Raw genomic sequence first — 26,200 nt, 5'->3', positions numbered from 1 at the left:
CTCGCCGCCCCCCCGCCCCCAGCGGCTCCCGGGAGGCCGGCGTGGCCCGGCCCGAGACCCACCCCGCCGCAGGGCGCGGGCCCGGGAGACGCGGGGCGGCGGCCTCCCCCCCCCCCGGCCCCGCCGGATGGTCGCGCCCGCGGCGGCGGGCTCTGCGCCTGCGCACTGCGGCGCCTACAAGGCCGGCGAGGGAGACGGACGTTGGGAGAACGAGCGCGGGGAGAAAATGGCGTCCACGGGTGAGCATGGCGGCGGCGCGGCCGGGCGGCGGCCTCCACGGCGGCCCCGCGGGGACCCTCCGGCGGCGGGGGGCCGGCGGGGCGGTCGAGGGCGGCGCCGAGGAGGCCGTGAAGGGCCCGGCGCCGCTCGGGGGGCTGAGGCGGCCGCGCGGGCCTCCCCTCCCCCACCGGGCCGGCCGGTTCTGGAACCTTCGGGCGCGCGGGGGGCGGCGGCGGCGGGGGCGCCTGGGGCGCGGGGGCCGCGCTCCGGGCCGGTCGCCGCGTGGGCGGGGCTGCGGCCTCGCGGGCGGCGGCTTCTCGGGCCCGCGGCGCGGCGGCCCGACTCTCGGCGCCCGGCCCGGCCTCCCGGCGGCTGAGGGGCCCCGCCGCCGCCATCCCGCCGCCGCCCCGCTTCCCGGCGCCCCGAGGGCAGAGCGGGCCGCGCAGCGCGCGCCGCGGCCGGACGGCGGAGACAAAGGCCCGGCGCGGGCGGGAAGGCGAGGCGGCCGGGCCGCGGGTTCGGTCCCCGAGGGAATCTCCTCGGCGTCGCCCCGGGCTCGGGCCTCCCCGTCCGCCTGAGGGAAAAAGGGGCGCCCCGGGGTCCTCGCGCCCTGACGGCCTCGGCGGCCCTGAAAGTCAGCGCCCGGGGTGACGTCGCCCGGGGTCACGTGCAGCAAGACGCCCGCCGGACGGACGGACGGACTGGACGGCGGCTGAGGCGCGGAAGCCCGAGCGGGGCAGGTCGCCGCCGAGGCGCAGCCCCCCCCCCCCCCCTCAGTCGACGCCGCGCGCGGCCCCCGGGCGGTGTTTTCTGTGGAGGCCTCGGCCGCCCGCCCCGGGGCTGCGGAGAGACAAAGCGCGGCGGGGAGCGACCCGGGCGGGGAGTGAAGGGCGGCGGCCTCCGGCCCCCCACACGGAGCGGAGAGGCAGCCGCGCGGAAGTCGCGCCCGGCTGGGGGACAGGGCGGAGGCGCCGCCCCCGGGTGCCGATTGTGACCGCCACGGGGAGGGAGCTTCGCTCGCGCGCGGATTCCCTCTCACCTTTGACTCCTTACTTATCGGAGGGAGACAGAGAGACACCTGCAGCCCCGCCGCCCCACTCGCGCATGTGGGGGCCGGGGGCTTGAACCCGGGTCCTCGCGCGGCGTGACGCGTGCGCGCAGCCCGGCGCGCCCCCCCCCCTCCTCCCTGGCGGTCGCGGCCGCGGTCGGGCGGGGGGCGCTGAGGGCGCGGCGGCTCCCTGGCTGTGCCGCCTCCGGACCCCCCAGAGGGCGCGCGCGGTGACTTCCTGAGGTGGGGCCTGAAAGCGCGCCCGACGTGGTACTGAGTCCGCAGCGTCGGTGCTTGCAGTTCCCGAGTGAGCGGCTGAGGGCCGGGGGACAGGAATGGTTCCGCACGGAGCTCTCCCGCCTGAGGCTCCCGGGCCGCGGGCTCAGCCCCCAGCGCCGCCGGCCGCAGAGCTGAGCAGGCCTGGGGCTTCTCCGCGTCTCTGGCTAAAGTGGGCCCGCGGAGGCCTAGCCAGGTGGTCTGTCCTGAGGGCTCGGAGAGCAGGAGGGCCCTTCCTGAGGAGTGGAGCTAGTCAGCTGTTGCTCTTTGGTGAAAGAAAAGAGCTGGCTGGGGAGGCAGCCTCATGGTCCTGCGAAAGAAAAGCTTTGGAGCCTGAGGCTCTGAGGCCCGGGGTCAATCCCCAACCACGAGTGAGACGCGAGTGAGAGCTGAGCAGGGCTCATCTTCCTCCTCGGATCTAAAAAGAACGAAAGGCTCCTTGCCACCTAGCAAGTGGTGCAGCCGCTGGAGCTTGGACGGAGTTAGATTCCCGACTCTGCATGTAGGATGGCAGTGCCCTGGTTCTCCTGTTACTAAATAAATCTTTTCCCAGAGCACTATTAAGCTCCAGCATGTAGCAGCACTGGGCATTGAACCTGGGGCTTTGGAGCTTGAGACGAGACCAATAAGCTCTCTCATTCTAACTCCCTAAATGTTATTCTTGAAGACCCTCTGACCCTGACAGCAGTACTGTGTTCTACAGAGATAATGTATTTATCTTGGAAAAGAGGAACTGTGCAGAGTGGTTCCCCGACCCCCCAGCACTGCTTGGAGCTTGAAAAGTAGTCTCTAACGTGAAAGTCTTGTATAACCATGATGCTTTCTCCAGCCTGTTTTTTGTTTGTTTTGCCACCAGGGTTTTTGCTGGGGTTCGATAGGAATCCACTGCTCCTGGGGGCCATTTTTTTCCTTCTTTCTTGCCCTTTTTTGCTGTTTTTTTTTTTTTTTAATCGTTGTGGCTTTTGTTAGATGTCCTTGCTGGATAAGACAGAGAGAAATGGGGGGAGGATAGACACCTGCAGACTTGCTCACCACTTGTGAGGCGACCCCCCTGCAGGTGGGGAGCCAGGGGATCAAACTGGGATCCTTATGCCCGTCCTTGTGCTTTGCACCCTTTGCATTTAACCCGCTGTACTACTGCCCAACCCCTCAGCCTCAGATTTTTAAAGTGTGTTTGTGTGTGTGTGTATTTAGCTTTCTCAGATATATTGGAAGAGGAGAGAGGATCAGAGCACCACCACTCTGGCACATGTGGTATCTGATGAAACCCAGGACTTAATGCCTGGAGGTTCCATTCTTTATCTGCTGGCTTTAAATATATATATATATATATATATATTGCTCAGCTCTGGCTTCTAGTGGTTCAGGCGATTGAACCTGGGATTTTGGAGTTTCAGGCCCGAGTCTTTCTTTGCATAACCATTATGCTGTCTACCCCTTTTAAGTTGAAATTCTTTTTATTTTACTTATTTGATTGTTTAAAAAAGAGATTGTTTTACCTACAACCAAATTACTCCCAGTAAAGTTAAGGTGACATGGCAGTGAATCTCTGTCACCAGCAGAGATCACTACTAGAGCGTGTGATCGCCCTGTAGGAGACATGGCATCACTGTGTACCAGCGTAGTGCTGCGGTTTCTCAGCTTGCCTAGTATAACATAGATTTCTCTTTTTATTATTTATGTATCTATTAGTGAAGGGGGGCGAAGCATCACTGTGGATCACGTACAGCTCAGTACCTTAGCTGCTGCAGCCAGCTCCTGTGCCACACGATTATTCTTCCTCCTGCCAGCTGTCAGGCTCTGCTTTCACTGGAATTGATAACGTCTAGCTTTTGAGACGGTTGCCAACAGTAGCCTCAGTGCCTTCCACAAACCCTGTAAAATCCCGAGTTGTTTTCAAGGACCCTCTTGTTTTCTGCCCTTCCATAGTCCTGCAGTGGAATTAAAGTTGGTTTAAATCTGAGGTTGTGATCATGGAAACATGCAAAGTATCTGTGCTAAGGGGGCTGGGTGATAGCGCAGTGGTTTAAGTGAGTTAAGCACGTGTGGCGTTAAGCACGTGTGGCGCGAAGCACAAGGACCTGCATACGGATCCCAGTTGAGTCCCTGACTCCCCACCTGCAGGGGAGTCGCTTCACAAGCAGTGAAGCAGGTCTGCAGGTGTCTTTCTCTCCTCCTCTCTGTCTTTTCTTCCTCTCTCCATTTCTCTCTGTCCTACCCAACAACTACGACAAGAATGACTAGGGCAACAAAAGTGGAAAAATAGCCTCCAGGAGCAATGGATTTGTAGTGCAGGCAGGCACTAAGCCCCAGCAATAACCCTGGAGGCAAAAAAAAAAAAAAAAAAAGGCAAAGTATCTGTGCCGAAAGAGCTGACCCTGGCCTCACTAGCTGCTGGTCTGTTCAGACTTCATGTATTCTTTTAAGATTTATTTCCTACCCAAAAGAAAAGAGCAAGTTTGATGTGAGTGAATATCACCACTGTTATGTGTGTGGTGCTGGGGACCAAGCTGGGAGCCTCAGGCAGCTCAGACCTGTATTGTCCCCTTCATATTCCTGCCTCGTGAATCCCTTCCCTCCCCCCTTCTTTGTCTCTGCTGACCTGACAATGTTCTTTTCTTTTTCTCCTCTAGATTACAGTACCTACAGCCAAGCTGCAGCCCAGCAGGGGTAAGTCAGTCTTTCACAAAAGTATTTGTGATTGGAGTATAAAACCTTCTAGAGTGTCTAAAATGGAGCTTGAATGTTCCCTATTGAGTTGTTGCATTTGGTTTCCTTACAGCTACAGTGCTTACACCGCCCAGCCCACTCAAGGATATGCACAGACGTCCCAGGTAATCCTAAAGATAGTGATGATATATAGCCATAAGGTGTTTTCTTGACCGCTAAAACAGTAACTACCACGGATCATTTTCAAAAATTAAGTGTTGGAAAAGTGTGATTTGCTTATAAGCGTTAAATATCTGGTTGAACTTTCACAGTGTTGTGATTAATTAAACCCACCTGGACCAGGAAGACAGCATTATGGTTATGAAAAAAGGACCAGATTCAATTCCCAGCACCACCACAAGCCAGAGCTGAGTGCTGTGGTAAAAATTAATGGGGGGCTGGGTATGGCACACCTGGTTGAACACATTTTACCAAGCTCAAGGACCCAGGTTCAAGCTCCCAGTCTCCACCTGTGGGGTGGCTTCACAAACAGTGAAGCAAGTGCTGCAGGTGTCTTTTTCTCCGTTTCCCCTCCACCTCTCAGTTTCTCTTTGGTCAAATAAAATTACAAGACACTAGGGAGAGAGAAATGGAACCATCCTCAAATTGGAAATTGCTAGCTGAGTAACAAAATAAAATAAAGGAGTCGGGTGGTAGGTAGCGCAGTGGGGTAAGTGCACGTGGTGCAAAGCGCAAGGACCATAAGGATCCCGGTCCGGGCCCCCGGCTCCCCACCTGTAGGGGATTCACTTCACAAGCGGTGAAGCAGGTCTGCAGGTGTCTATAAGTATTGAAAACAATCATACAGTTCTCTTTTTTTTAAAAAAAAAAAAAATCTATTGAATAGAGAAATTGAGCAGGAAGTGGGAGATAGGGAGAAACACACACCTGCAGCCCTGCTTCACCACTTGTGAAGCTTTCCTCCTGCCGATGGGGATCGGGGTCTTGAACCCAGGTCCTTGTGCTCTGTAATGTGTGCATTTAACCAGGTGTGCCACTGCCTGGCCCCCTGTGCAGCAGTTGTACAGAGGAAGGAATAACAAGTTTGCAAATGAGAATTATAGGATGTGGATGTTAGGTGATTTACAAGTGGCTGTACAGTAAACACCAGATCAGCTTTTGGCTACCTAGCTGTGAGGCTAGCTCTTTCCTGTACATGAGTTTGTTTAAAAGGCCTAGACTAGGGAGTCGGGCTGTAGCACAGCGGGTTAAGCGCAGGTGGCGCAAAGCACAAGGACTGGCATAAGGATCGCGGTTCGAACCCCGGCTCCCCACCTGCAGGGGAGTTGCTTCACAGGCGGTGAAGCAGGTCTGCAGGTGTCTATCTTTCTCTCCTCCTATCTGTCTTCCCCTCCTCTCTCCATTTCTCTCTGTCCTATCCAACAACAACAACAACAATAACAATAATAACTACAACAATAAAACAACAAGGGCAACAAAAGGGAATAAATAAATAAAATAAATATAAAAATTTTTTTTTAATTAAAAAAAAAGGCCTAGACTAATGAGTTCTAATAGTTAGCTGATTTGTGTTCATAGGATTACTTCAAATTCTGAAATGATCTCTATAAAGTAATGAGTAACTGCTGTGAAAATATGCAGGGACAGGTAGAATGTGATGCTCTCTGGCAGATCCTACATAGCTGCCTACCGACACTTCAGAACACCTTGTTCCTGCAAAAGTCAAGTGTTTGTGATACCCACGTTGGAAAAATCAGTGCTCCTGTACTCATTCTGTGGAGACACAAACTCCAGCTTATTTTCCCTGCAGTGGTTAAATCTTTGTGTTGCACTGAAAGTCTAGTTTTTAGACTGGTTTTTATTTTCTTTCTCTTAGTTCATTTTGTTCTGATATTTATTACCAGTTACCAAAACTGCTATACTAAGGTAACAAGTACTGGCAATTATATACCTGCTCCCATGAGAGTGTTTTGTTAATCTATATAGTAAACTGGAATTTGACTTTCAGGATCCCCTCCCCCTGATCATAGCAGTGCCCCCCTCTCATTTATACTGGTCCCAGGGTTAAATCTTAACCATGAAAATCTACTTTGCTGTCAGTGGTGCTACCCCCCTGGCCCATATCCCAGGGAGAAGGAAGGAGAGAGAATTTAACTTTGGTTCTCTGCTTGGACACTTTACTGCTAACATAGAAAGTTCATAATTGGTGGTCTGAGAGGTGACTAATGTAGTGACTCAAGCATGAGGTCCTGAGTTTGATCCCTGGCAGCACATGTATCAGTGATGTCTAGTTCTTTATTTCCTCCTACCTTTCTAATAAATAATCTTTTTTAAAAAATGGAAGTCGGGCAGTAGCGCAGCGAGTTGAGTGCACGTGGCGCAAAGTGCAAGGACCCTCGTAAGGATCCCGGTTTGAGCCCCCACCTGCAGGGAAATCACTTCACAGGCGGTGAAGCAGGTCTGCGGGTGGGTGTCTATTTCATAGTTCAAGTTCTTGCATCCATCTTCTTTGGAGCAGGCATACGGGCAACAAAGTTATGGAACCTATGGACAGCCTACAGATGTCAGTTATTCCCAGGCTCAGAGCACTGCGACCTACGGGCAGACCGCCTATGCGACATCTTACGGACAGCCTCCCACTGGTAAGGCCTGCTCTGGAGACACTTGAGCCACAGCAGCTTTTTCTTTTTCCCCCCTCATTTCCCTTATATTTCCTTGGATCTCTAATAGGTGATGGGTGGGATACATTTCAAGGGAGGGGGGAAAAGGGCTTTTCCTTTGGGCTGTTTTATAGAGCATGTTGAATAATCTCACCCCAAAGTGGAGTATGTATCTAAAAGGTGGCTGATTCTAATTCTGGGTAAAATGAGCTTTTTAAACTGAGCTACTTAGAAATCAAACTGACTTTCACGTGTCTGCTTCATCTGATAGTGTACCGTCTACTTTTTGTTTGTGCTTTCCACAGTAGAAGGGACCAGTACAGGTTTGACTATCCTGCTCATTCTTGCATGGGAAATGCTTTCCATCTTGTCTAACCTTGTGATGTTGACCCCTCTAGAAAGCCCCTATTTTCATTTGCTTAACCCTTAAACTTTTTCTAACCACACGAAAGGTGCTAATGGATAACTGCTTCCGGTGTCATTTGCAGAATCATGTCTTTTTCTTTATGTGATTTTTTTTTTTTTTTGGGGGGGAGGCTTTGCTTTTTGTTGTTTTGTGTTAAACCTTAATATAGTTGATCATCTCCTCAAAGGTATTTCAGATGCGGCTACTCCCTAGCTGATTTCCCATTCCCTGGAGGACAGATTGCATGATTAGATTAATTTGGAGGAGCAGACTGCCACCTGCATGTATGATGTTTGTTTGCTGGTTTCCAGTCTGGACACCTTTTCTTTTCTGTCTTTTAAGTGTTGATGACTTTATTTTAATCTATAGTACGTCTTGAATATGTTTCTATAAAACAGTGTTCCAGGGAGCTAGGGAAATAAATTAATCTAAGCATTAGAATAAATTGTATCCTGATGCTTGGGGTTGAGTGGAGTGTGAACATTTTGCCATAACTTTAGGTTAGTGCTGTGTAGCATTTCAGAGTCCTTAATTTTCTCCCCACCCATTCACACCTGTCTTTACTATATTAGTGTTATAAAGCAATACTTATGTGATCCAGGTGGTGGCACAGTGGATAAAGCATTGTACTCTCAAGCCTGAGGTCCTGAGTTCCATTCCTGGCAGTACGTGTACCAGAATGATAACTGGCTTTTCTCTCTCTACTCCTGTCTTTCCCATTGATAAATAAAATATTTTTTAAAAGTAATAGAACAATACTTAATACAAAAGTTTTAAATATTTAAAATAATAGGAGCCAGGAGCTAGTACACCTGGTAGAGAACACACTTTTCCTGTGTGTGAGGACCTAGGTTCAAGCCCAAGGCCACCACATGGGAGTAGCTTCACAAACAATGGACAGTGCTGTAGTATCATTCCTTTTCTCTGTCTCCTCCCCTGTATCTGGAAAAAAGGAAAGCAGTCTGTTGGAAAAGGTAGAGCCATGCACTTGCAGAGCTCTGGCAGCAAAATAATAAAACTCTTCAGTTCTCCAAATTGTACATAGCTTGTTAGTTTTCAGTAAGAGAAAGCCTATGTTCATCTCACTGGGTGACAACAGTCTAGATTCGGTGGGACGTATTTCCAGTTAGTCTTAACTGCCGCAGATTTTGATTAATATAAGGGATGCTTGTTTACTTAAAGTACACTGTATTGCAACTTTAATTTAGTGGATAGAGATAGAAACTTCGATGGAAAGGTGATAGGGAGAGAGATGCCTGCAGCACTGTGTCACTACTTACAAAGCTTCCCCTCCATAGGTGGGGGCCCAGGGCTTGAACCCTGTTTCTCGAGTATGGTAACTTAACCAAGTGCACCACCAACTGGCCCCTGACATGTCTTGAAACTTTCTGTTGATGTGACACATAAAACTATAGGGAAAACTAGAACTTTTGAACCTGTCATTCATGGATTTTAGCAGATTGTTGAAATTGTGGGATGAATTTCGCATTCAGGTTATTCTTTTTTAGTTTCTGTTGTGGGTTAATATATGATTATTTTGCAAATACATGAGCCCTGTAGTTAAAATTCTTTGTTCTGATGAATATTGTTGTATCTGCTCTCAGTAATTCTCAGTAAAGCATACAGTACTGTAGTTGCCATGCTGTCCCACAACGTACCATTTGAAAGTAGGCAATATGGTTTCTGTCTAACCTGGAATCATTTTACTAGTCCACTCTAGGAAAAGCAGCTACCTGGCTCTGTGTATGCACAGTCATTCATATGGCATGAGAAGTGCAGTATGTTCTAGTACAGAAGCTAGTAACTAGCAGGTACAAGATTATACCTAGTAACGGGATGTTTATGTGGACTTTACAGTTTATGGGTGACCTTCATAAGACCACAGCACTGCCATCAGCCTTTGGAGTATAGGAAACAATTTGTGGGATTGGAACAGGCTAATTGGGACCCCAGGTAGTAAGCACCCTCATTACTTTTCATACTGCCCTCATATGCAAAAGTCACTGAGTAATTTATCGTAAGGAAGGTGTTAACATCTTCTGGAGGATTTTTGTCGGGGGGGGGGGGGCAGCGGTGCACCCAGTACAGTGCATGCATCAATCACAGTGCGCAAGAACTCAGATTCAAGCTGCAGGTGGCACTTTATCCCTCTATCTTTCCCTTTCAAGTTCTGTCTTCATTAAAAAGAAAAAGACAGCCACTGGTAGTGGTGGATTTGCCCAGGCACCAAGCACCAGCAATAACTCTGGTAGCAACAGGGGAAAAAATTATTTTAATTTAAACTTATTGAGAAAGGGAGTTATATACCTAATTTGGAATAGGAATCTTGAACTTTAGTTTTTGCTATTTGAGTTGGAAAGTACTTTTGCTTAGTTTGTATAAAGTTTAAAGTTAGTCTTTCGCTGAGTCACTGTTGTTGTTCTTATTGTTACTAAATCCTTTTGCTCTCTTTATGCTTACTTATTCCTTTTTGTTGCCTTGTTTTATTGTTATAGTTATTGTTATTGATGTCATTGTTGTTGGATAGGACAGAGAGAAATGGAGAGGGGAGGGGAAGACAGACACCTGCAGATCTGCTTCACCTCTTGTGAAGTGACTCCCCTGCAGGTGAGGAGCCAGGGACTCGAACTGGGGTCCTTTATGGCGGTCCTTGTGACCCATCGAAAGATGGCCTGTCGTTGTGTATAGAGTGTCTGTAGAAGTAATAAGGTAGATGGGATTAGATTCCATTTAAATAAACGGGTGTGTTGGGAGATCCAGACTCCCAGTGGGGGAGAAGTGATAGGATGAAGATAAGAGGACTCTGCGCTCCAGCTCCATCAGCACCCAGAGAGAGAAGGAAAAGGAGAGGGACATATGGAGGTAGTTATGATGTCATGAGTGGCTTAGAGGGAAAGAGGATTGAATCAGAAAAAGAAGAGACAACTGTGTAAGTGTGGACAGACAGTTGTGGAGAAGATGGCTGGCCCGTGTCTGCAACTTTAGGGGAACTGTGGTGGATTACAGTGGGGAGAGTGAAGATTCAGAACTCTGGTGGTGGGAATGGTGTGGATTCAAACCCGTCGACATGTAATTCTGTAATATAAAAATTAAAAAAATTCAATTAAGGTGGGGGAGATAGCATAATGGTTATGCAAACAGACTCTCATGCCTGAGGCTCCAAAGTTCCCAGGTTCAATCCCCCACACCACCATAAGCCAGAGCTGAGCGGTGCTCTGGTGTTTCTTTCTCTCTGTGTCTGTCTCTGTCTGCATCTAAATAAAATGAATAAATAAAAAATTCAATTAAAAAAAGAAAATTGCTTACTAGACTTTCTAGCAAAACCAGTATAGAATTGGTGGATAGAAGTAGACATTCCTGTTGGATGGGGGAGTGCCCTTCCCGAAGGAGTTGTTTTCTACTGCATACTGTCCCTTTCTTCCTGTTACGTTAAGCACAAGAGAAGGTGCTTTTCAGAGAACTTGGGTTTTATAAACAGTGATTTGTTGAAACTCATATTCTAAAGGGGGAAATACTTAAAAAGTGAAATATGATGGTTGGAACTAGGTGGTTTCTGAGTATGTGTCTTGGCAGGTCTCTGAAAAGCTAAAAATCTGACCTTGCTCTCCTTGCTTCTAGGTTATACTACTCCGACTGCCCCCCAGGCATATAGCCAGCCTGTCCAGGGCTATGGCACTGGTGCTTATGATACCACCACTGCTACTGTCACCACCACCCAGGCCTCCTATGCAGCGCAGTCTGCATATGGCACTCAGCCTGCTTACCCAGCCTATGGGCAGCAGCCAGCAGCCACTGCACCTACAAGGTAAGGTTCTAGTCACCTACTCCTGGCTCCACAGTGAACCAGGCCTCGTGTTTGTAGGAAGAGAGAGACTTGACCTGAGTCCTTCAGGGTGATTACGCTCACATACTTTGACCTTTGGCATGGACTGGCATAGTACTGCACTAGGACACACCAGAAAGGTGTTCTCCATTCAGTTGAGAATTACTGTCCACAGGCCAAAGTTGAGTATGACTTAATGTGGGTTTCATAACAGTAGGCTCTGTGCTCAGTCTCCTAGAACCAAAGAAACATGAGTGTAATTTCCCTGGAACAGTAGATATAATTTTATTTTTAATGTTTTCACCTTTGCTTTTTTTAAAAGCCTGTTGTAACTGGATAATGCCTTTTTTGAGAAGAGCATGACAGCCAGTAGTGGGTGGGAGTGTTCTATGATATAAAAGGTAGTCGATCCACTTGTCAGCAAGAACATGTAAGTTAGTCATTAGTGTCTCAGCCTTTAAGGAGTTGACAGATTTTCTATGTACTGGGTATCATGGTGACCTGGTACCACAGGCAAATATTAATTCTTAACTGGGAACCCTGCTCTGGGGTGAAGACTGGGGACAAATAAAGTTCATATTCCACGGCTGATCAGCAGGTCAACAGTGTTAATTATTACTTAACAGAAGATTTCAGGTCTTTGCTTTAGGCAAATGCACTTAGGTGGCTTCTGCATACAGTCTTGAAGGAACATTGAATTCTGATTTGAAAGAAGACTTTTTAGGGAATAAACAAGATCAACTTGTAACCTAGACTTTTTGTCTGCTGTAGAGGTAAGAAATCAGCTCTGGCAGGGGGTCGGGCGGTAGCGCAGCGGGTTAAGCGCTCATGGCGCGAAGCGCAAGGACCGGCGTAAGGATCCCGGTTCGAGCCCCCGGCTCCCCACCTGCAGGGGAGTTGCCTCACAGGCGGTGAAGCAGATCTGCAGGTGTCTTTCTCTCCCCCTCTCTGTCTTCCCCTCCTCTCTTCATTTCTCTCTGTCCTATCCAACAACAATGACATCAGTAACAACAATAATAACCACAACAGTGATAAAAGGGGGAAAGTAGCCTCCAGGAGCAGTGGATTCGTGGTGCACCGAGCCCCAGCAATAACCCTGGAGGGGGGAACAAAAAAGAAAGAGATTAGCTCTGGCTAATTTCTTTCGTGAAATTACTTCTAAAATGCACAGTGAGTAATCAGAGCTGCGTGGTAGTTTATATATGCTAGACAGCCTGTGTTGTAGTTAGGCTGAACTGCCAGGACCCCATTTCATTTGACCTAGTTATTATCAGACATTCAAAGCCCTACTGTCTACTCCATTGCAAGGGTCTATCAAGTTATGGTCATCTTTTCTGGGTTTTTTTGTTTTGTTTTATTCAACCTGTACCACTTTATTGTTTTTTTTCCCCATACCGCTTTAAAACAGCTCTCTGACTCCTGTGATCAGTGACAGCTGCTACCTTTTCCTCTGGAAAGAAAGGGCCTGTGACCCATTTGAGTTCTTGAAAGAATTAAGTGCTTCCCCATCCTCTGTACTCTACTGGTTTTTATACTAAACTGTCTCCTTTGCTTAAAATAGCTCAGTCTCTGGTGCAAACTGCAGGAGCCATGATAGAGTAGAAATGACAGTATTTAATTCGGCGAGATAGGGGTTGGGTTCGTTGATTGAGACTAGTTCCCAGTTCATCTGCGTATGTGTGCCCCCATGCTATTTCCTTAATGGCAGTCCCACCTAGGCAGTGTTCAGTGAAAATCCGAGAGAAACCTATGCTTTGTCCAAACTTACAAATGCCGAGGGTGATACGTGAGAACCTAAACCTTGCATTATTAAAGATTGTCTAGTACATCCACTCCCCCTCCCAGATCACTTAAACTGACAACGCAAAACATAACAGCTTTTTCTTTTTTTATTTATCCGTCTCATTCCCTGAGCCCTACTCAGCTCTGGTTTATGGTGGTGCAGGTGATTAAACCTGGGACCTTGGAGCCTCGGGATGTGTCTGTTTGCAGAACCTCTATGCTATTTCCCTCTGCCCTCACCCTTTTATAAATACATAGAAACGAATGCTGGTGTTTCCTGTTATTTCCATGGATGTAATTGCTGTTTCCCTTTTCTCATCTAGCAAATCCAGCGGGGCCGACACTGGCTTTGATATTGTTTACTTCTGTGTATCGCCAAGCTCAGTTCTTATACTGCCCGTTGCCAGTATATTATGGGATTGTTACTCCACCATTTTGTAGCTAAGGAACAAAACTCACTTTTTTATTTCTCCTTTTAGACCGCAGGATGGTAACAAGCCCGCTGAGACTAGTCAAGCTCAATCTAGCACAGGGGGGTACAACCAGCCTGGCCTAGGCTATGGACAGAGTAACTACAGTTATCCCCAGGTCCCTGGGAGCTACCCCATGCAGCCAGTCACGGCACCACCATCCTATCCTCCTACCAGGTCAGTCTTTGTCGCCGCCAGTGCGCTGGCAGATTTACAGCTCTCCGCCGTCTTCACTTAGATTCCCTCAGCTGAGATAGTTACCTGACTTCCTGGTGAGCCCAGCTTCTTATCAATCAACATGTCATGTTAACATCTCTTTGATTCTAGCTTCCCATAGCAATACCTGGCAGCTAAGACCTTTTTTACGTTTGCCTTCTTTAAATGAGAGATAACAGAAGAGAAATATCAGAGCACTATTCGGCTCTGCCTTAAGGTGGTGCGGGACCTTGTAGCCTCAGGCATGAATGAGAGTCTCTTTGCATAACCATTATGCTGTCTCCCCTGCCTGCTGGATTCTTTACATGATGGATCTAGAAATTGTAAACGTGTGTATAACAAAGAAATTTGAATCCTTAGATCTTTAGGGGGAAAAATGTAACTGCACCAAGTAGCTTCAGAAGAATCGTCGTTTCTCAGTGCCTGGCTCCTGTGCATAGTTTCCCCTCAGTTGAATAGAGTCCTTCAAGTTGCGGGGGGGTGTGTGTGTGTGTTGGGGGTTGGTTGGTTGGGTTTTCTTTTTTTTTTCTTTTAAAGATTTTATTTATTAATGAGAAAGATAGGAGGGGAGAAAGAACCAGACATCACTCTGGTACATGTGCTGCTGGGGATTGAATTTAGATCCTCATGCTTGAGAGTCCGGTGCTTTATCCGCTGCGTGACCTCCCAGACCACTTGTTTGGGTTTTCTACCAGAACATTGCTCTACTGTGGTTTAAGGTGGTGCCAGGGGTTGAACCTAGAGCCTTGTAACCTCAGGCAAGGAAGTGTCTTGCATAATCATTATGCTGTCTATCTCTACTGGAACCGAGTTGAAAGTAATTATCTAAAGTGGGAAGAGGGGTGGGTATAAGGTGGTTTTCTTCTGGGCCGGTGGAGGGGGGGTAAGTGTAATGGTTAGACAAAAAGACTTTCATGCCTGAGGCAGCAAAGGTCTCAGGTTCAACCCCACCACCACAAGCCAGAGCTAAGCAGTGCTCTGGTAAAATGTATACCCCCACACATGGTTTATTCTGAATACCAAATTTTAAATTTAAAACAAATTTTAAATTTAAAACAAATTTAAAATCCAACTGTTGATCAATATTTTAAGGGTTACTTTTTTACTTTGTTTTCTTTCTTTTTATTTTACCAGAGCACTGCTCAGCTCTGGCTTGGGAGGGGGGTGTTTGAACCTGGGACTTTGGTGGGTCAGGCATGAGAGTCTCTTTGCATAACCATTATGCTATCCCCCCCCCCAACATTTTAAGGATTTCTTTGTCGGGTGCTGTGATTGTGTCGTGTTTATAGTCTTGAAATAAGCCTCTTTCCTAAAAGTCTTCTTTTTCTTTTTTCTTTCAGCTATTCTTCTTCACAACCGACTAGTTATGATCAGAGCAGTTACTCTCAGCAGAACACCTATGGGCAGCCGAGCGGCTATGGACAGCAGAGTAGCTATGGCCAACAAAGCAGCTATGGGCAGCAGCCGCCCACTAGTTACCCCCCCCAGACTGGATCCTACAGCCAGGCTCCAAGTCAATATAGCCAGCAGAGCAGCAGCTACGGGCAGCAGAGTGAGTTGCTAAGAGAGAAAACCAAATGAGAACGGTTATGTTTGGAGTTTCAGAACATGGGGAAACACTGTCATTTGCTTTCGGCCTCCAGGATGCACTTTTAGAACATACTATCCTGAGTGGCAGCTTGACTGTCTCAGTAGAAGTAGAAACTTTTCTCCTAAATTTTTGTTAGCCTTGCAAAAATATATATATATATATATATTTTTATTATTATTTTGTAATAGCCAGAAAAAGTGACTGCTAACTTTGCTCTCTGGGGAGGCCTTAGGAAATGAGTGAAGTTGGCATTCCTAATGGCCAGTTAGTCCCAGCTCACTGATAGCAAATAGTTAGCTAGTAAGAACTCCTGGGACGCTGATCCTGTAAATGCTGATCTTGTAAATGCTGCTTGTGGTCTTTTATTTACATCCGTAACATATCTTAAATATTTACATAACCACATGCTATCTCTCCAGCCCCCATAATAGTTTTACAGACTACTTAAGTCTGTGAGAAGTAACCAAAAACTCAAAACCACCTCAATTTGATTTTTACCTATGTTGTTCATTTATAATTAGATTTCATCCACAAGCATAGAAGTCTTATTGACTGAAAGAGTTCAAGCCTGAGTGACATGCTTAAGAGTCCCAACTTTTTTTGTTTTGTTTTTTAGATTTGATTAATGAAAAAGAACCAGAAGATAGCCCTAGCGTGTGTAGAGATACCAGGGATTGAACTTGGGACCTCATGTTTGAAGGTCCAGTGTTTTTTTTTTCCCCAGGATTCTGTGTTTTTACTGCTCTAATTAATTTAAAGACAGCTTTTGGACACTTCTTAGGATCCAGAACCCTGTGGGCTATTGCCAGATTTTTTTTTTTTTTTTTTTTTTGCTTTGCTCTACAGTGACTTGAGCTTGCTAAAATGGTGTTTTTTGTTGAGTCTCGAGTAGAAGCCTACTCAGTAGGGTAGTTTGTCAGGTGTAGAGAAGCTAGAACCTTGATTTAGTGCTTTCGCATTGAAAATGGCTGGGATTCCAGGAGAAAGTACGACTGGCAGAGGTGTCAATTGTGATCTGTGGCTTACAGATGTGACTCTTTCCTCAGGTTCATTCCGACAGGACCACCCCAGTAGCATGGGTGTTTATGGGCAGGAGTCTGGAGGATTTTCCGGACCAGGAGAAAACCGGAGCATGAGTGGCCCTGATAACCGGGGCAGGGGAAGAGGGGGATTTGATCGTGGAGGCATGAGCAGAGGTGGGCGGGGAGGAGGACGCGGTGGAATGGGGTAAGAGCAAACCTTTTCTCCTTTACCTAATTTTGTTTCATCCTTAGGATTTTCAATGGAAAGAAGGGACTGAAAGGCATAGGAAATTGATCTCTGCATTTCCATGGACAATGTTGAACCCAGCCACCTTTTAAATCATGGAAATGGCATCTTGGGCATTTTATTATGTGGCAGTTTGCTTTTTGCTCTGCCAGTCTACTTTGTTGGGTTGGGGAGAACAGAGAATGGTTTTGAAACCAGAGCTTTCAGTTCCCTTCGTGGTATATTGAGGTCAGAGGCCTCTGTGGGTAATAGACTTGGGATGGAACACACACAGCCCTTCTAACAGCCCTAGGTTTGAACTAACTGCCTCTGAATGGTTGTCTTGAAATACCTGGTGTATAGACTGCAGAAAATGAAGGCAGCTGTTTTCTATATGTTTGTCCCCAACTTCTGCTTGTACTTGGAACTGTTGATCATGATGATGAAGTTCTTGGTCCCCTTACCCTTGAACTATGACTGAAGGTGCAACTGGTCTGGTGTGCAGAAAAGTAAAATAGCTTTTGCAGAGTAATGTATATGATTATAGGCCCGCTCCCCATTGGAGTTATTCAGAAATCTAAATCAGTTTGACCATCCTGATGGATGGCACGATCTGGTTTAGAACATTTTGTTTAAATCCATGACATGGCCCTGCTACCTGTGCCTCCCCTTCCCCTCCCCTGCCCTGCCCCCTCTCCCCTCTCTGGTGTCTATACTTTGATGAAGGTGAGATGCAATGTTGATGGTTAATATAATCCAGAAGGCTTATATCTGTGTGTGTTCTGTCCCTAAACAAACCAGTAAACAAGTTATGCAGAATGTTTTAAGTCTATAGATTGGATTTGTCAATTCTGTTCAATATGTAGCACGATTTCTTTTTTATAAAAATGCGCTTAAATTAAGCGAAAAATTCTTTACCTTTTACATTAGCAAATCTATTAAATAGATTAATCTATTAGAAAACGTTGCCTTGCATATTCTGCATAACTTAAAATCTGCAGTGAAATCTTTATTGGGATAAAGTCATTTTACAACCAGGAAAATTTTTATGAATAATTTGACATAAAGTTAAAAATCAATCTTCTGATTTAGAAAAATGTTCCATTATAAAGGTTTCACTTGTTTCTGGATGTTTTATAATAGACACAGACACTTGAAATCACTATCATCACATCTCAGCACCTTGGGTCCATAGTATTCTCAGCTGCAAACCAACTTCAAGTTTATGTGACTATGCCAGAAGTAGTCATCCTAATTTTGCTAGTAGTGGAGTCCCCTCTTTGTGGATGAAGCCATAGGAAAGATCGTGGCTTCCCTCCCATAGGCTTTTGAAGAGACTAAAACAGTCTGTTGGATCCTTTGGGACAGGGTGAGGGTATCTCCTCCCGCCCCCCCCCCCCGCCGCTTTTTTTTTTTATTGTGCTGTGGTGATGGTTTTCAGTGTCTTCTGCAGGTAAGGCACTTAATGTTGTTAACATGCCCTTTTTCATTGCCTCAATATTTTGATATTTTCATTGGCTGTTAAACGTGGAAACTTTTTAACATGCTTTGTCGCATTTATATGCTACAGGTTACAAAGTGAGAGCCTTGTATACACTTCAATACTTAAAAAGTACCTCAAAGTACCCGTACTCAGTACTCAGCCGGCAGCATAATGAAAAGTGGGACTAGACACGGTGTCCATATGGAGAGGAAAAATATACATAGAATATTTTTAACAAAATGTATTCATTCATTGTATAAATGGAATCCTTCTGTAACTTTGGTAACTGCATACTTGTTGTTTGGTAATGAACCAGAGGAGGTATAATACTCTAGAATTGTATAACATTAAGTGTAAACGTTTGTGTTAAAGAGAGAGAACATTTTATGGTGTGTACTTTGAAAAAGGAAGCAAAGCTGCATGTAACAGCTTGAAACTGTATTTGGTATTAAAGGTGCAATACTGGCTAGCAAAGCTCAGGGTCTCTGCTGAGGAGTGGCCTTGGTTTTAAAGACCAGGTTCATATTCCCTCCCACCTCAAGTGTCTTGTGTCGAGTGGTCATTACGCTGCCGTTGTCGCCCACAATTCCTGTGTCTATAAAGTTGCACCCCCAGTCCTTGAGCCTTGGTATCTGTTGTAAATTCTCTCTTCACAGCGATGGGTAAATCATTAGCGCCCTGAAATGTATGGCTCTAAGCTGAAGATTGGCTGGATGCGTCTTCTGGTGTATGCTGTAGGCACTCCATGTGCTCGTTTCCTGCTTGACGCCACTGGGACTGGTCAGGGAGCCAGGGCCTCGCGGCTTCTCCCTCCCCGGGGAGAGGTTGAGGGTGCACCTTTATGAACATCACCCGTGTTGAGCCCAGCAGTCGCCCCACCGTGCTGCTGCTCTGTACTCCAAGCCCTCCCTGTTTTTCAGCTGCTGGAAAGATGGGGTGGGCGTTTGGGCTGTATTTCCCCCTCTGATTTGCCAAGTATTGCACTATTAATACCAGCCCTGGGAATGAAAGGAACCCGCCACACTGGTGTGTACAATCAGACAAGCAAGGTTGTGTGTAAAGGAGTTTGAGCAAGCCGCCCCCGAAGAAAGGCATAGTGACAAGCTGAGAGAGATGCATTGTTTGCAGATGTGTTTAGCCAGTGCCCTTCCCCACGAGCCCCCCAAGGCTCAGAGCGGTACTGGCTTTTAAAGGGAAAGGCCTTCATTTCTTCGTTTATCCCCCCAGCAGCGCTGGAGAGCGAGGTGGCTTCAATAAGCCTGGTGGTAAGTTTTTGAGTATTACCATGGATAGTGTTTAAACAAAATACAGTCAGTTTCTAGAAAAGTATGATTTTTTATTAGTTTCATAAATGGTTTAAAGTGATCTATACCAAAGAGACTAATGTGTACTGCCGGCATTGTCTTAGGGGTATAAGGTTAACCTATGGTTATAAAACGAAGGGTGAAGTATTTATTGAGCACCTGCTTCTGTAATGTGGGGGACCAGTTCATTTTGTAAATTTGGTTGGTTTAGAGGAAATTTCCCCCCCCTTAAATTTAACACTTAATTTGGCACCTAAGCGTTGAGAGTGTATTTGGTTAATGGTTTGAAAGCAAAGGAAAACCCTAGCAAACCTTTCACAGCTGTTATGGGGCACTGCTCCATTTTAGCGGTGCGGGTCATTTGGAGTTAATGGAGCCCCCATCAAATGGTGGTATAGTAGACAGCGATGTGTGTTTGTAAGGTCTGTAGCTTGCAAGACGTGCACTAATAACCTTCTCTGTCATTTTCCTGATTGGCAGGACCCATGGATGAAGGACCAGATCTCGATCTAGGTAATTAGGAATTCTTGAAGTGATGGGTGTGATTTATAAGCAAACCGCTGGGGCCAGGCGGTGGCGCGCCGGGTTAAGCGCGCACAGCACAGGGCACGGGGACACAGGTTCAAGCCCCCCGGCCCCCACCTGCAGGAGTGCAGGGGGAGCTCCCCAAGTGATGGAGCAGCACTGCCGGTGTCTGTCTCTGTCCGGTGACAAACAAATGGCATAGAAGGTGGCGTGTCTAGAGCCCCGCAGCCTGGCGTAGATGAGTGTGACATTCTTGGTGCAAGCTGTGGTAGAGGCCAGGGGTCAGATTTGGCACGTCACTCCTGAGAGACCAGTGCTTTATCCATTGTGCCTGCCTCTCCCCAGACCACAGCAGCCACCCTGAGAGCAGCTCAGAGGCTGTCACTGATGCTCAGTACCAGTACAGCAAGTGCACCGCTTCTGGTGGGCGCCGCCCCCTCCCTCCCTTTTTGATAAGACAGAACAGTTGAGAGTGGAGGCAGAAAGACACCTGTTGGCACCATTTTGCCACTTGTGGGGAATCCGTGGATTGAACCTGAGTCCTCGTGCATGGTGTACACCAGTGGGCAGTAGTGACCAACTGGCTAGTAAGCCCTGTATATGTGACAGTCACTCCTGGTTCTGTTTGCTCGGATAGGCCCACCTATGGACCCAGATGAAGACTCTGACAACAGTGCGATTTATGTACAAGGGTTAAATGACGGTGTGACTCTGGATGACATGGCAGACTTCTTCAAGCAGTGTGGTGTGGTCAAGGTGCGCAGTCACAGACTTGGTTTCCCAGAGCCCTTCTCAGCTCTGGTTTATGGTGGTGCAGGGGTTGAACCTGGGGCTTTGGAGCCTCAGGCATGAGAGTCTTTCAGCATAGCCGTTGGGCTATCTGCCCCTGCCCCTTCCCCCATCAGTTAACTGCAAGAATACTGTGTGTGAAATTGTGAGCTCAGTGCCAGTGTTGCTAACCCATAGGGCAGCTAGAAATGTAGAGAGGAGGTAAAGGGGAAGACACCTACAGACCTGCTTCACTGCTCACGAAGCTTTCCCTCTACAGGTGGGGGCTCAAACCTGGGTCCTTGCTCGTGGTCATGGGTGCACTTCAACCAGGCCCCCATCTTGTTCTCCGATGTTGGCTAGGCAGAGGTAGTCGTGCCCTAGCATTGACCCCGGTGACCAAAGATGATGAGAACAGCAAGGACCTTAGAAAAGATAACTTGGAAAGGAAAGACACCCATGCTCCTCGATTCGGGTCTGTTTAGGGGTTAACAATCTGGGGATCCTCTAGGTACATAGCAGCCATTTAGAAAATAACTCAGAAAAGTTGACATCTTACTGACTAGACTTTGAAAAGGAACCTGACCCAAAGCAGAGAATCGTAGACAGGGAGCCAAAAGAGCTAGTTTGGGGAACATGTGATTTCTCCACAGCTCTTCCCCTCCACCAGATACCCGTATATTCTAGTCAGCCTTACTGTGCTGTTTTTCATCTAGATGAACAAGAGAACTGGACAGCCCATGATTCACATTTACTTGGACAAGGAAACAGGAAAGCCCAAAGGCGACGCCACAGTGTCCTATGAAGACCCGCCGACCGCCAAGGCTGCTGTGGAGTGGTTTGACGGTAGGAGAATGCTGCCGTCAGCACCATCACCGCACACACGCGCGCACGCGCACACACACGGCCTTACAGCAGGTGTAGGGTGATGACATCACTGGTTGGAGAGTCACGACCAAGTCCTACTGTTAGAATGTGTGTACTGCGTGTTCTAGGGGCAGACCTGTTCTCTGCACGTGCCATCAGGGGAGGCAGAAGGAAGGACTTGAGTCAGCAGGAGTGAGAGGTTCCTCACCTACTGCTGGGCGAGCGCTGGGCCTGTCTCCCTTCAGCTGTTCGAGGACCCAGCACTCATGAGTCAGACGAGATTAGAAGAGCCCTTGTTCTAGTTCACGCCAGTACCGATCTCTGCTAGAAGCTGTGCTAGAGCACAGGCGGCCGCTTAGACATCTAAGTGTAAGGCTGAGCTTAATACACATACGCAGCCTTGACTTGTAGCCCAGAATTTAATGCAGACAAAACCTTACTTTCTTCTTCTAGCGTTTGCCCTTCTTCCATAGCCAGTCAACAGCGTCGGGTTGAGCCTGATGTAAAGTTTCGAGACCTCCTTTGAAACTGGAGAGGTGGCAGTCGTTTGACTATGTGGGTCATAGTCTGTCTGGAGCCGCAGGGGCAGTTCGGGTCGTCTCTGGCTCCCCAGCGATGGAACATAGCGGCGCACCGGCCATGGCCTGTTCGATAGCGATGGAGGAGGGCCCAATCATAACGTGCTAGGTCAAAGCCGGGTGGACGCTCGCAGGGGTCTGTGATGAGGTGTTTGTTCTTGACCTCAGCTGACTGCCAACTCTGTTTCCAAGAGTCTGGAACAGAGAAGTTCAGTGTAGGCATAGGGGACCAGATTGGGTGACGAGACGTCAAGCGTTGGACAGGGTGGGCGAAGATATCCGCGTAGATTGGCAGGTCCGGTCGAGCGTAGACGTGGGAAATGAACTTAGATGATGCCGCATCCCGACGAATATCTGGCGGGGCGATGTTGCTAAGAACTGGCAGCCATGGAACCGGGGTGGAACGATGGTTCCAGAAATGATCCTCATGGAGGAATATAATTTGGAATCGACCAAGTGGACACGGGGGCTACGGAACCATACTGGGGCACAGTATTCTGCAGTGGAATAGCATAATGCCAGAGAGGATGATCGTAGTGTGGAAGCACTCACGCCCCATGAGGAGCTGGCCAGTCTTGCAATGATGTTATTCCTCGCGCCCACCTTTGCTGCAGTTTTTATGAGATGTTTGTGAAATGACAGAGTGCGATCGAGAGTAACGCCAAGATAGACTGGCTGGGCTTCATGCCGGATTCTTGTATTGCCAAGCTGCACATTAAGCTCACGCGAGGCCGAGGCATGGTGTAGATGGAAAACAGATGATACCGTTTTTGCAGTGCTAGGGATTAGTCGCCATTTTTTACAGTAATCAGATATCAGAGACATGTCTTTCAAACCTTACTGTGAGGGGCTAGTGATGGCCCATCCCACTATGTGTACATGGTACCTAGCATGTGCAAGGACCCAGGCTCAAGCCCCTACTCCCCACCTGCAGCGGGCAAGCTTCACGGGTGGTAAATAAAGCAGGACTGCAATTCTTTTCCCCCCTATTCCCCTTTCCAGTAGTGGTGGATTTGTAGTGCCAGCACCAAGCCCCAGAAATTACCCTGGTGGCATTAAAGAAAATTCCAGTGCACACGTTCAAGCCCCTGCCCCACTGCCCCCTGCCCGCTTGTAGCAGGGAAACATCGCAGCAACAAAACAGTGCTACAGATGTCGATGTCTCTCCCTCTGTCCTGTCAAAGTAGAAAGAGATGGCGGCACTGGAGGGGCTGGTAGATTTGTGGAGCCCCGGTGATAACCTTGGTGGCGATTTGAAGTGGGGGTGTGGGGGATAAATTCTGGGGAAAACAGAAGGAATAAGACACCAACAAAATAAATCTTCGGGGAGTCAAGCTATAGTGCAGCGGGTTAAGCACAGGTGGCGCAAGGACCAGCGTAAAGATCCCGGATCAAGCCTTGGGCTCCCCACCTGCAGGGGAGTCGCTTCACAGGTGGTGAAGCAGGTCTGCAGGTGTCTGTCTTTCTCTCCCCCTCTGTCTTCCCCTCCTTTTTCTCTGTCCTGTCCGACAATGACAACAATAATAGTAACTACAACAACAACAACAAAAAAAAACAAGGACAACAAAAGGGAATAAATAAATATTTTAAAAATAAGTCTTCGGTAGTGTGCTGCCTTGGCATTTGCATGGCTCAAATTCAAGCCCTGCCTCACCACACTGGAGGGATTCCAGTGCTGTCTGCCTGAAAATGCCAACCTGGAGGGAGTGGGAAACAGTTACCCAACAGCATTTTGCTGTACACGGGGACCCAAGTCGGGGCCCCTTGCCACCCCGTGGGAACACCATGCAAAGAGCAAGCTGAACAGTGCTCTGGTTAAAAAAAAAAAAAAAAAATTCATTGAGAGAATGAGAGCAACACTGGCATATGCAGTGCTGGGGGATCAAACATGGGACTAATCAAGTAAATTGTGGGTAGCGACACTGGACATGCTGGGAAAAGCTGGTTTGAGAACATGAGAGGGAGGCATAAAGTTGTGGTAAAGAGTAGTGACGTCTGTCACCTTGTTCCAGGAAAAGACTTCCAAGGAAGCAAGCTGAAGGTTTCCCTGGCTCGCAAGAAGCCGCCAATGAACAGCATGCGGGGCGGCATGCCCCCACGAGAGGGCAGAGGGATGCCACCGCCACTGCGAGGAGGTGGGTTTGCTGTACATCTGTTGGCGTTGATGTTCTAGTGTGAGGCAAGCCTAGGAAATACGAAAAGGATCAGGAGATGCCTCTCCTGGTTGGCGTGTGCCCCAGAACCACGGACTGTGCAGTGATCTCTCCACTAGTTCAGTGCCACCCCCAATCCTCCAAGGGGGAGAAAACATCAGTTGACCCAGGGAGGTTGCTCATGGGTGCTGAGCTTGTTCTTAGTACTAGAAAAGCATCGCCCAGTTCTGAGCTGCAGACAGTTGCTTGGTCAGGGAAGCAGGGGCCCCCGGTCTGCCCGAGTGTCCACTCTAGCACAGTGTGGCCCCAGCCCTAAAGTTGCACAGGGCATCGGGTCCTCAATCGAGAGCTGGCTCAGTGGCGTTTCCTGTGCCAGAGTGATGCTCTGCTCTCCCATCTCAACAACTATGAATATAAAAAAGTGTCCTTAAAGGGAAAAACGCCAGAGATTGTGTCAGGGGCTCGGTCTGCGGTCCTGTACTAAGACAGGCTGAGCTATTCCACAGCTTCATCTGTTCTGCTGGGTGGTCTCTCCACTCTCCACAAGCAGCCTGCTGTGGGTGTGGACAGGACCTGCTAGGAGGGAGTCTGGCCTGTGTATTTTGGATGGGGAGAGAAACAAAGGGAAGAAGGGAGAAAACACCCACAGCCATTTCGTGGCTTGTGACGCTTTGCTCTTGTAGGTAGGAGCCCTGGAGTTTGAACCTGGGTCCCTCCCTGTGCTGTACGGTAACTGATGCTTTCTACCAGATGCACCAGCTGCCAGCCCCTGTAAATCTGTTTCTTGTTGTAGGTCCGGGGGGACCAGGAGGCCCTGGGGGACCCATGGGTCGCATGGGAGGCCGAGGAGGAGACAGAGGCGGCTTCCCACCAAGAGGACCCCGAGGCTCCCGAGGGAACCCCTCTGGGGGAGGAAACGTCCAACACCGGGCTGGAGACTGGCAGTGCCCCAATCCGTACGTATTTGTCTTGGCACAGTGACGCCCTGCAGGCCCCCCGCTACTGGACTCATCCCGCGCATGTGGCTGTGGACCTGGAGCAGAATGTGCAGGCCTGCCCGCACATTCAGGCGCCATTCCTGCCTGTTGAGCTGCGGTTGACTGACTGGTGCTTTCGCTTCATGCAGGGGGTGTGGAAACCAGAATTTTGCTTGGAGAACAGAGTGCAACCAGTGTAAGGCCCCGAAGCCAGAAGGGTTTCTGCCACCGCCCTTCCCACCCCCAGGTAGGTTCTGAACCCCGTGTTGCCATAGCTCACCTGGGCGCTCAGAGCCTTCTGTCTGACCTGTGTCCCTGTCCTGTCCCTCACTGTAGGTGGTGACCGGGGCAGAGGCGGCCCTGGGGGCATGCGGGGAGGAAGGGGCGGCCTCATGGACCGCGGCGGTCCCGGCGGAATGTTCAGAGGCGGCCGCGGTGGAGACAGAGGCGGCTTCCGGGGTGGCCGTGGCATGGACCGAGGCGGCTTTGGTGGAGGAAGACGCGGCGGCCCTGGGGGCCCCCCTGGGCCTCTGATGGAGCAGATGGGAGGACGAAGAGGTGGACGTGGAGGACCTGGGAAAATGGATAAGTATGTGCTGCTGGGGGCTGGGGGCCGGGGCTTCCCGTCTGTCTCCGCCTGCCTCTAACCACTGCCCTGCCTGCAGGGGGGAGCACCGCCAGGAGCGCAGAGACCGGCCCTACTAGAGCAGAGCGCTGCATTGACTACCAGATTTATTTTTTAAACCAGAAAATGTTTTAAATTTATAATTCCATATTTATAATGTTGGCCACAACATTATGATTATTCCTTGTCTGTACTTTAGTATTTTTCACCATTTGTGAAGAAACATTAAAACAAGTTAAATGGTAGTGTGCCGACTTTTTTTCCTTCTTTAAAGATGGCTGTTTAACTAAGACTACATGTGAGCATGCTCAGTATCCTTGTGGAGAACCAAGAGGGCCTCTATCTGTAACAATGTTCATGCCTGTGATTTTTTTTTTTAAATAAAATTCCCAATGTTTATAAACAGTCATCCTTCTCAGCCTCTGTTCCCCAGTCGCTGTCTGAATGTGTACTGCCTGCCGCCCATGAAGGGTGGGGCGGCTTACGCCCTGCCACCCAGAACCTTCCTGCG

The 26,200-nt window shown here is 48.5% G+C and overlaps 1 protein-coding gene across 3 annotated transcripts; it reads left to right on the top strand.

The window, feature by feature from the left end:
- Positions 1-95: 95 nt before the first annotated feature.
- Positions 96-26,098, top strand: EWSR1 (EWS RNA binding protein 1). 3 transcript variants are annotated; one of them, XM_060192903.1, is made up of 17 exons: positions 96-239; positions 4,177-4,213; positions 4,326-4,377; positions 6,732-6,855; positions 10,898-11,084; positions 13,364-13,531; positions 14,911-15,122; positions 16,208-16,388; positions 19,123-19,157; positions 19,677-19,709; positions 20,359-20,477; positions 21,206-21,335; positions 23,947-24,069; positions 24,881-25,043; positions 25,214-25,311; positions 25,401-25,653; positions 25,730-26,098. In XM_060192903.1, the coding sequence occupies exons 1-17, from the start codon at positions 128-130 to the stop codon at positions 25,767-25,769; spliced, it is 2,067 nt and encodes a 688-aa protein (XP_060048886.1). In that variant the 5' UTR covers positions 96-127; the 3' UTR covers positions 25,770-26,098. The 3 variants fall into 3 exon arrangements, with proteins under 3 accessions (XP_060048886.1, XP_060048885.1, XP_060048887.1); XM_060192902.1 differs by having other exon boundaries at positions 19,120-19,157; XM_060192904.1 differs by lacking the exons at positions 13,364-13,531; positions 14,911-15,122; positions 16,208-16,388 and having other exon boundaries at positions 98-239.
- Positions 26,099-26,200: the final 102 nt, after the last annotated feature.

Source organism: Erinaceus europaeus, chromosome 6, assembly GCF_950295315.1.
Source record: "Erinaceus europaeus chromosome 6, mEriEur2.1, whole genome shotgun sequence".
Classification (NCBI taxonomy): domain Eukaryota; kingdom Metazoa; phylum Chordata; class Mammalia; order Eulipotyphla; family Erinaceidae; genus Erinaceus; species Erinaceus europaeus.
Note: the sequence above shows the minus strand (reverse complement) of the source record. Positions and strands in the feature narration are given on the sequence as shown.

What these genes read in the sequence shown, in the direction of transcription:
- EWSR1 (XM_060192902.1), top strand. Translation starts at nt 128, where the DNA reads ATGGTCGCGCCCGCGGCGGCGGGCTCTGCGCCTGCGCACTGCGGCGCC. An exon ending in GATATGCACAGACGTCCCAG is followed by an intron (nt 4,378 to 6,731) that starts GTAATCCTAAAG and finishes TCTTTGGAGCAG; the next exon opens with GCATACGGGCAACAAAGTTA. An exon ending in GCCACCGCCACTGCGAGGAG is followed by an intron (nt 24,070 to 24,880) that starts GTGGGTTTGCTG and finishes TTCTTGTTGTAG; the next exon opens with GTCCGGGGGGACCAGGAGGC.